The 8,939-nt window shown below is 41.9% G+C and overlaps 2 protein-coding genes across 2 annotated transcripts in view; one reads left to right on the plus strand and one right to left on the minus strand.

Annotated features, from left to right (window-relative positions):
* The window catches only part of usp7 (ubiquitin specific peptidase 7 (herpes virus-associated)), a 33,892-nt gene extending 25,671 nt beyond the window's left edge, over nt 1-8,221 (minus strand). The window contains exons 1-2 of the mRNA XM_066642125.1: nt 8,099-8,221; nt 3,026-3,153 (exon numbers count right to left, since the gene is read on the minus strand). The gene's annotated coding sequence lies outside the window, so the exon portion shown is untranslated. The remainder of the gene's footprint in view (nt 1-3,025; nt 3,154-8,098) is intronic.
* Nucleotides 1,130-8,105, plus strand: hapstr1a (HUWE1 associated protein modifying stress responses a). The gene is made up of 4 exons (XM_066642126.1): nt 1,130-1,535; nt 2,806-2,886; nt 3,302-3,568; nt 4,962-8,105. Exons 1-4 carry the CDS (start codon nt 1,340-1,342, stop codon nt 5,204-5,206), a joined length of 789 nt encoding a protein of 262 aa, XP_066498223.1. The 5' UTR covers nt 1,130-1,339; the 3' UTR covers nt 5,207-8,105.
* Nucleotides 8,222-8,939: the final 718 nt, after the last annotated feature.

Below are 8,939 nucleotides of genomic sequence, written 5' to 3' on the forward strand. Positions count from 1 at the left end.
CAATGTGAAATAGTGCAAACTGTACAAATGTGCTACGTGTTCCATTGGATTAGGTTAAATTCCATACCACTGTGTATGGATATCTTTAAAACATCTATTCATGCATATTATGTACATTTTGAACACAGTCAATTGTTTCATAAAGGACAGATGGTGCAGTGTTTTATAGGAGACGGGGTTTTCATACATTATACATTATGCAGTGCACTATAAAATTAGGGGAGCTTTATAGGGAGTATGAAGCTATTTGAGACTCTGCCTCTGCGTGAAACAGTGAGAGTCTCTCTCTCTCTCTCTCTCTCTCTCTCTCTCAGTGTTTTGAGGTGAAACTCAAAATGGCGGTCGCGCGCTCCTCTCCGAAATGTCACATCCGTACGGAGAAAGCGCGCACACACGCACACTGTTTACAGTCTAAACACCAAATCCCCTTCAATAATAAAAAAATAAAACAAATGGTCTCCAAAGGCTGGACACACACACACACACACACACACACCAAAAAGTCTGAGAATTCCACAGTACTGATTACTTACTTATAATGGAAATTAGAGCAATATGCTTATTTAAATGCAGAAAACTCGTTTAAAAGATATACAACACCAAGTGTTTTTTGTATATTGCTAGTGGTAAGGTCAAGTCAAATAACAATTATTATTATAATAATACAGTCACCTGTTGAAGGATATATAGAGTAACAATAAAATATGTCACACACACATACATTATATATATATATATTTTTTCAGTACACTAAACTTTAATACCATTAAATATACAAGGAAATTAATTAAAAACATGCCATCTTTCAGTTTATATTTTTATACAGAAATACACAGAAAATGCTAAAAAGGAACATTTTGTAACATACCTAAACATCTAAATAAGATCCAAACATTTTCCAGGGAGAGATGTACAAAATGTACCTTATTTACCTTTAATGCTACAATTTTGAAAAATCGGTGGAGTTCCCCTTCATCCACCATGTCAGCGGACATTTAAAAAAATAAGAGCTTGCTCTTTAATTTGACGGCACTACGTCACAAATTGATTGACGGTAATTTTAAACCAATGACATTGCCAGGTTTAAACTCCGCCTTTTCAACCGGAACGTAGTCAACCAATCACTGTGTTCCCTTCGCTCCAGGGGCGGGCGCTTTGGGCCAACATTGTCGCGCATTCGGTTTTTAGCCCCATACAGGTCGGTGAAGTTGCTGGAAGGGCGCTAGCGTTGGTGTTTAAAGCCAGTATTTAATGCTGAATTAGAACAATAAAAGGATTTTAAAAGTCGCAGACGTTTAAAGTAACACAAGAGAGACGTTTTAGTGTGTTTTTGTCCGATATGGAGGAGAAGAAGGAGGAGAGAGAAGCCGAGATCCAGGAGCACGGTCCCGAGCTCTGGTTCTCCGGCTGGGAGCGGCAGTGTTTGGCCGAAGCAGAACAACCTGAGCCCGCCGACGAGGAGGTCGATCAGAGCCGCGAGAAACTCTGGCATCTTTTCCAGAATTCGGCCACGGCCGTGGCGCAGCTTTATAAAGGTCATCTTTAATAATATTACAGCTAACATCATAGTCGAAATTTCAGTTCTTCCTTAAATGCTAGCTACAGGATTTGCATTCAGGCTGCGGAAACTTCTGATATGAAATTTCTGTTCCACCTTAAGTTACATTTTGGCTTCACGTTTAAACGGTGTTAAAGTTAAGGCCATAGTTATTTCTTCTACATAAGCTTCTTCAAATCTTAACCGATGTAGCAGTGACACCCATCTTTCATGTTAAACGGTTTGGAAGTTGGTCTATTTCTTGTACGAAATATCCGTTCCACCTTAAATGATGTAGCAGTCACCGTCTTGCTCAGACAGTTTCTGATATGACGTATCTTTCCCCCTTAAATATTGTAGCACACATTCCAGATTCGTCAGCTCTTTATCACAGATATTTGTTCCACTTAACACTTTGACGCAAATAGGTTTTAAAAATCAAGTTTTCAAATATTTATTTTTCATAATTTCCATTCCATCATCAACGGACAAAGCCAGGGCTACACTCTCACGTCAACAATTTCTAAATATATTTGTTCTTTCCACCTTAAGAAAGGCGTCATGTAAATGTAAGCTTTTTTGAGGGCGGCCAATAGTTGCTTCCTCACTAGAATTACAGGAGCAATGAGTAGTTCTACAATTACAGACTGTTGCTTCATCTGTTGTTCTGCATACGTTTATTCCTTGTTCACCCTGATTTTGAATGCTCAGGACCCTCACTGGACCCCCACATTGCAGGTGGATCAACATTCAGTGACGGCTAACGTGTTGGTAGAGTGTTAGTGGGTGTGGTGCTGGTACAGGTGGATCAGACAAAGCAGCGCTGCTGGAGTTTTTAAACTGTATAAACTCTCCACCTCGCAACCTGTAGATGTAAAGTCCACATGACATTTTAATAAGAAAGAAATATTTAGATTCTGATTGCTGTTATGTTTCATGCTAACTTTAAAGATATTTATAAATAAAGTGTCCTCTGGTTGGACGCCAGGCACCAAAACTCTAAAGCTCCCCTGTGTGTGTGTGTGTGTGTGTGTGTTTGCTGCAAAGTCTGAAATTCATTGTCCTGCTGTGCACTGATGATGATGATCACATGACACGTTCACAGTAATGAGGTGTAAACACATGTCCATCTTTAACATGCTACTTGATCTTAGGCCCTGGAAAACACATCTTTTTAAAGCACAGCAGCATGTCTGCGCTATCTGAAACATCTCAATAACCCCCACTAATGTTCATCACATGTCCTTACTGTTGTATTTGTCTTCCAGATCGAGTTTGCAATCAACAAGGTTTGTCTCTGTGGGTTCCCTTTCAGAACGCAGCCACGGCCGTAACTAACCTTTACAAAGGTATGCGACCAGAGAGTACTTCACTGACACTTTTAGACCGTGGAATAGTTAATAACTTAATTCAGAATGGATTTAATGGAAAAAAAAAAGTTAGCAGCGTCAGTCAGAAGGGGTGAATAGCTCCTGTTTATTTACTTACTTATTATGAGGGGGGACAGTTGTAATGAAGCATTGTCTACACATCCTCAGTGATGACCCTCCTGCATCTGGACACCACTAAAATCACTGCAGGATGCCAGAGCTTCTCAGAAACACCCCTCTATTGACCTAAAAACAAGTGGACAATGATGAAATGGGTTTAGTTGAGATCTTAGATGGTCTAAAGTATGATAATGCCTGACTAGTCCTCACTGGACACTTTACCGTGCCTGAAAGTACATATACGGTCGGTTTATATGTGTTTCCTGTCTTTCAGAGAGTGTTGATGCACACAAGAAAAGCTATGATCTAGGAATTCAGACTGGCAACCAGAGACGCCACAAGGACGTTTTGGCTTGGGTGAAGAAGCGAAGGCGAACCATCCGAAGGGAGGATCTGATTAGTTTCCTCTGTGGCAAAACGCCACCGCCGAGGATCTCCAGAGCAGCCCCCAGACTTTCCCCAAACCGACCGCCTTCATCAGATACAGTCTCGTCCGTAGAAACTGATTTACAGCCTTTCCGTGAGGCCATAGCTTTGCACGGTAAATGACCAAATGCACGGTACATGCCACTCGAGTTTTATTAGTGAAACTAAAGCCTTGTTTTACACTATTTTCACCACAGCACTCTGGGATTCACGCTGTAAATCTGTTACTAATGATGATGATGTAAGAGGAAATTGATTCCTAAGGATCTGCAGAAGTCTTTACTCCTAGTAAAAGCGAGCAGCATCTATGTTTTAAAGGAACTCTTAGAATGAATTCATTGAGCAGATTTGAGGATGTGGGGCGTATCGTCCAGGAATTTGAATACTTATTCCAGTAGCTGGAAGGTCAACTTGTAAAACCCACACAAAGCAGGAATTAGAAACATCTGAAAGCCAAAAGTGATCTGGCCTTAGAGCAATAAGCGTACTTTCTTTTTGCATTGTGAACATGGGTTAATTGAATACCACTCTTCATTTAACCACAATTATAGTGAAGGCAATGAAATGCTGATATCAGTTCAGGGTATTTATGTATTGATTGATTGATTGACACTTATCGCACCTTCCTATTTACTCAAGGACACTTTACAATCGACACAAATCATTATAAGCATTTGTTTGTTTATAATTTCTATTACTTTTAAGGAGACGCTAATAACGACAGTCCATTTACCTCAGTTCTTATCTGCCCTGGTTCTGTAAGGTCACATTTTTATCACTGCTCATAGTTTTGAAAATATATATCCCACAGTTATTCAGGATAATTAGTGTTTTTCTGTGCAGTAACGGAGGGGTTTGGCCCCGACCAGCAGGGCCTCGCTGATTTTAAAATGTCTTGTATTGCTGGAAACGAATGAGGCAGTCCAGGCTGTTTCCTATTCTCCTGCGAGAACTCACAATTGGATGTTTGTGTATTCCTGCTGAGGCTCAGGGGTGGAGGAACAAGGAGCTCGGCTGTCACGGTTAAGGCTAATTTGTTTTTTATAATATGCGGTTACATGCTTCTTTTTTTTCCCACCACAAATAAGAATGCGCAGCTTTGTGCAACACAGTTAAAGATAAAAGCACAAATCTCAGCGATGTTTATGGAACAGCTGGAGAACCAGTACAGCCACAGTTTAATATCAGAGGGGAAATTATGAATTATTAATCTGTAGTACTCCCAGAAAAGGTTATCGTAATGTCGTATCATCGCAATAACAAAAAGCATGTTCCTGAAACTACATCAGCTCTCCGAGTTTTCCAGGAATTAATTTTCTCACAAATGCTCACCGCTGTTTGAAGCAGTGGCTTTAATTATCTACACAATTTAGCATTTGCATCAACCAAGACATGTCTGGTTTCCAAACTTGGCTCGTTAGAGTGGACTGATGGTGAGCATTTGCTGAGCTTTTTCATTTGGATATTGTTTAAACACATTTCTTTGTCCCTATCCTCTGTGCCTCCAGGTCTGAGTGGCGCGATGGCAAGCGTGAGCGTCCGCTCTGGGACACCCGGTTCCCCGACCCACGTCAGCGGCAGCTCGAACCCGGGACGCAGGAGAAGTGGCTTTCACGATATGGACTTAAACACTTTCATTTCAGAGGAGATGGCACTACACCTGGACGGTGGCGGGAACCGGAAGCGGACCTCTGCACAGTGCGGTGATGTCATCACGGACTCGCCCACCCACAAACGCAACCGGATGCTCTGAGCCGGGTCAGAGGTCGACACCGCGCAATGCTGCTTAAAAATAAAAGCCACTTGATCCTCAAAAACCTACATTTGTCCCTTTTGAAAGGAAGCCATCAAACACGTCACCTTTCTGAGCTCTGATAAGGACCACTGTCAAACCTTCTCTGAGGCTCAAACTGTTATGACTTTTTGCCATAAGAGAAAGGAGAAAAGGAAGGAAACACTTACGTTACAATGGTTAAAGGTTTATCAAAGCAGTGAATGCCCAGTTAGTTGTGTTTTGGGCATTTTTAAAGGCGCAATCAGTCACATTGCATCATCTGAATTAACCAGATCGCTGGCCAATCAACATTGGCTATGTTTATAATAGGTTTACTACAGAATCCCTGATACATCCAGGCCACTGTGTCAGTGTTCCTCATAACCTGACAGAGAACCACCGGAGAAAATGATTGATTGCTCCTTTAACTGGCCACTTTATTTAGTTTTATCTGTTACCTACATTTTTGGATGAAGTTAAAAAGCTGAAGCTGCCAGTGTCTGGAAAAGGACTCATAACAATGTTAGTTTTTTTTAAAGGAACTGTGTTTTTCAACCTATTCAAAGCTTTGCTAATCTTTCAAATGTAGGCCAGTGAGTTAAAGCAGCAGTTCAGAGAAATACCAGTGACCACAAGATTAGAAGTAGTATTTGAGAGATGGATTTAAATGTCTTGACACATCTGTGACATAGTTTCCTACCACAGACTTCAGTTTCCAGAAATTGAATGTTGCGGTTTACAGAGTTAAAAGAGCAGTCAATCATTTACTCACTTTACAGACAGCAAACATTTATGAAAGTAATCGCTATTTTCTAATTTCAAGTTGTTTACCACTTTTTTTTTTTGGCTGAAATTAAGTCTCCCCTGAAAATGCACAACACCCACGGCCTTGGGACGATGGAGGCCACCACTTCTCTTCAACCTGCTGCTGACGCAACACCACTGAACGGTTTAGTGCAATGCCTGCGAACACACACTGCCCAGGTCTGTCACATAAGCCAACGTAACACACACAGCTAGCAATGTGACCAGAGAGATGGGGAAAGTGGACTGTTCAACGCACCCAGAGAAGAGACAGAGGCCTTGGATTTCTTAGGAATCACCTGGATTTGAACCTGTGCCACTCGGGCTCCCACTTGCCATTTATACACTGATCAGCTTGTGATGTAATGGCTGTTTGATTGCGTAAATTGGTGACCGAACGACTGATTGCTCCTTTTATTGTTTGGTTCTTTTTCAGCTCTTAACAAAAAAAAAAAAAACCTCTTCCTTCCATAAACACCAGGCCCTGCGTTGTTAAATGCTTCCACTGCTCTCACACTCCTTGTTTAACATTATGCTTGCCTCAGGGGCTGGTGTCCTGAGCCTAGAAGAAGCCTAACCCTGGTGTTTGTTAGATATTTAAATAGCTAACTATTGTGGTCACACAGGCCACCAAACCTAAGAATCTTGTGCCCACAGCTGAGGAAACAGGAAACACTGATTTTGTGGCACGGGGGTTGACTGCGGTCACCACACCATCACATTCAGGGTCACAGTGGCACAGTTAAAGCTGCACTATGCAAGACTTTGTCTGAATCTGAGTGCGCAGTTACACGTTTCCACCAGAGAGGTCTCCAGAACCTTCGGGAGTCCAAAGACTTGTTGATATCAATTAAAGTTCCAGCCTGTCAGGAGTGTGTCAAAAATGCACCTTCAGTGACCTCTCTTGTGAACATAAGCATCTTTCTGTTCAGTTGGTGATTTTTGTAGCTGCTGTCGTTGGTGTTTCTGGGCTTTCCACACACCCTGGACTCAATCTCCTGAGGCTCTTGTACACAGTAAAATCCGTGGGCTATTAGTCAATTAAATTGAAATTGCTTTTGGACATACCTGTGCTAGCAGTTGCTAAAATCCCTGTAAAACTCATTAGCGATGCTTTCCCAGACAGGGATTAGGCCTAGTCCGGGACTACACAGCATCATGTATTTACATTTTCCAATGAAAGGAGGATCTAGTCCAAGACTAGGCTAAAGCCCTAAATCTCACAGCTCACAGAGAGACAAAGTTACATAGTGCAGCTTTAACAGTTATGGATCTGGGTCGGACCAGTGTCCCCATGGGCAAAGTGTGAAATGTGGCGTGGAGAACCAAGAAAAAAAAGCAATACTGACCTCCTGTCTTCGTATTGAGTTTGACTAGGATTGAAAGACACTGGCAGAATGGTCACAACTGTGCTTCCCCACCATTGCCATTCAGAACCACTGGAATGGAAGGGCTTTTATTTTGTAATTGAGTGAATCTGCTGTTTATGTCAGTATTTCCACTTCATCAGGTGCGAGAGACGACTCTGAACCTAGCGGCGGCTGCTGACGTTAGCTTTCAAGCTGTAAATGTATTTCAGAAACTTCTAAAATGGTGGTTGATTTTCTTATTTGCAAATGACAAGGTGTAACAGAGAATAATTAATGGTGAAAAAAGGAAACTTGAGGCCAGATTCCACCTAAGGTGTTAAAAGCAAGTGGCCACTGGACTTTGGTCGACGTCATTTATTATTTACAAACGCCACTTTAATACATCACCGCTGTCAGAAAATTTCACACAAAAATTCTGCATTTAAAGAGACGTTCCACCACTTTTCCAGAATGTTCTGCATAATGCTCTGGTTGAAAGATATTGAAAGTGCTTTGAATCTAAGGAAACTTGAAGTGAGAAGTGTTCACATAGGAATTAAATGGAACTAAATGTCCACCTTAAAAACGTTCATTCAGATTTTCTCTAAAACACAGCACTTCAACACAAACTGTTGTCACTCACTGTGTACACTTTAACTGAACACGACTAGATGATGGAGCTCCTCTTTTGCCTGCGATTGAAAGAGAATGTGTTTACCTTCAGTTCTGATTCAACGAGGTTTCCTTCTTCAGACAACGATGACCTCTCCATTTTGCCTTTGTTCTGGTCTGACCTCGCTGCTTCTCTGATGATGGTTGGAGTGACGCTGGTCTGATGTTGGAGTTGCTGAGGATGTGAATGCTTGTGGACTCAGAAACACGAGTTTAGTGCAATCACAGACTTTTAAAAAGACAATGCTACAAACCACTGGCTCCAAATACATATACAAACACACACACACACACACCAGGTTCAGGGTGGTGTTTCTCCTCAGAGGAACTAAAAAAAGGGACAATTATAGACCTACTTTGGCTTGAAACTGAAACGGAAGTGACCTTTGAACTCTCTGGACTTCATCGAGGAAGACCAGCCTCCTACGGTCCCAGTAGTTCTGGAGCACTGGGAATATCTTGATTCCACTGGAGTTAACGGGTTCCTCCATCATTCCGCACTCTTTGGAGATGGACTTCTGAGAGATTAAACTAACAGTTGCTGAGACGCAGTCATTAAAGTTAGTTTAGATCGGGTTGAGTGGTTTGTGTTTAAAAGTTAAAGGAGAATAGCTTTTTACAGGTAGCCTCTGGTGTTGATATATGTGCGGTCGACCCCCTGAGGGTCTCCATGCGGTTGTGATGATGTCTTGATGATTGCTGCTGTTCTCCTTCCCTCTTTCTGTATCACAGACCTTTTCAGAACACTAGGGTTGAGTCAAACATTTTTCTCCTGGCTCTTCGTCTCACTGCAGCTGGTGTCTCAGTCCTGAGCCAGGGCAACGGGCCTTGGTTGAAGTGTGTGTTGAGGTGATGTCAGGAACGTGAAGTTTTGGACAGTTGGCCAC

Source organism: Hoplias malabaricus, chromosome 13, assembly GCF_029633855.1.
Source record: "Hoplias malabaricus isolate fHopMal1 chromosome 13, fHopMal1.hap1, whole genome shotgun sequence".
Classification (NCBI taxonomy): domain Eukaryota; kingdom Metazoa; phylum Chordata; class Actinopteri; order Characiformes; family Erythrinidae; genus Hoplias; species Hoplias malabaricus.

What these genes read in the sequence shown, in the direction of transcription:
- hapstr1a (XM_066642126.1), top strand. Translation starts at nt 1,340, where the DNA reads ATGGAGGAGAAGAAGGAGGAGAGAGAAGCCGAGATCCAGGAGCACGGT. An exon ending in CGTAACTAACCTTTACAAAG is followed by an intron (nt 2,887 to 3,301) that starts GTATGCGACCAG and finishes CCTGTCTTTCAG; the next exon opens with AGAGTGTTGATGCACACAAG. An exon ending in TGAGGCCATAGCTTTGCACG is followed by an intron (nt 3,569 to 4,961) that starts GTAAATGACCAA and finishes CTGTGCCTCCAG; the next exon opens with GTCTGAGTGGCGCGATGGCA.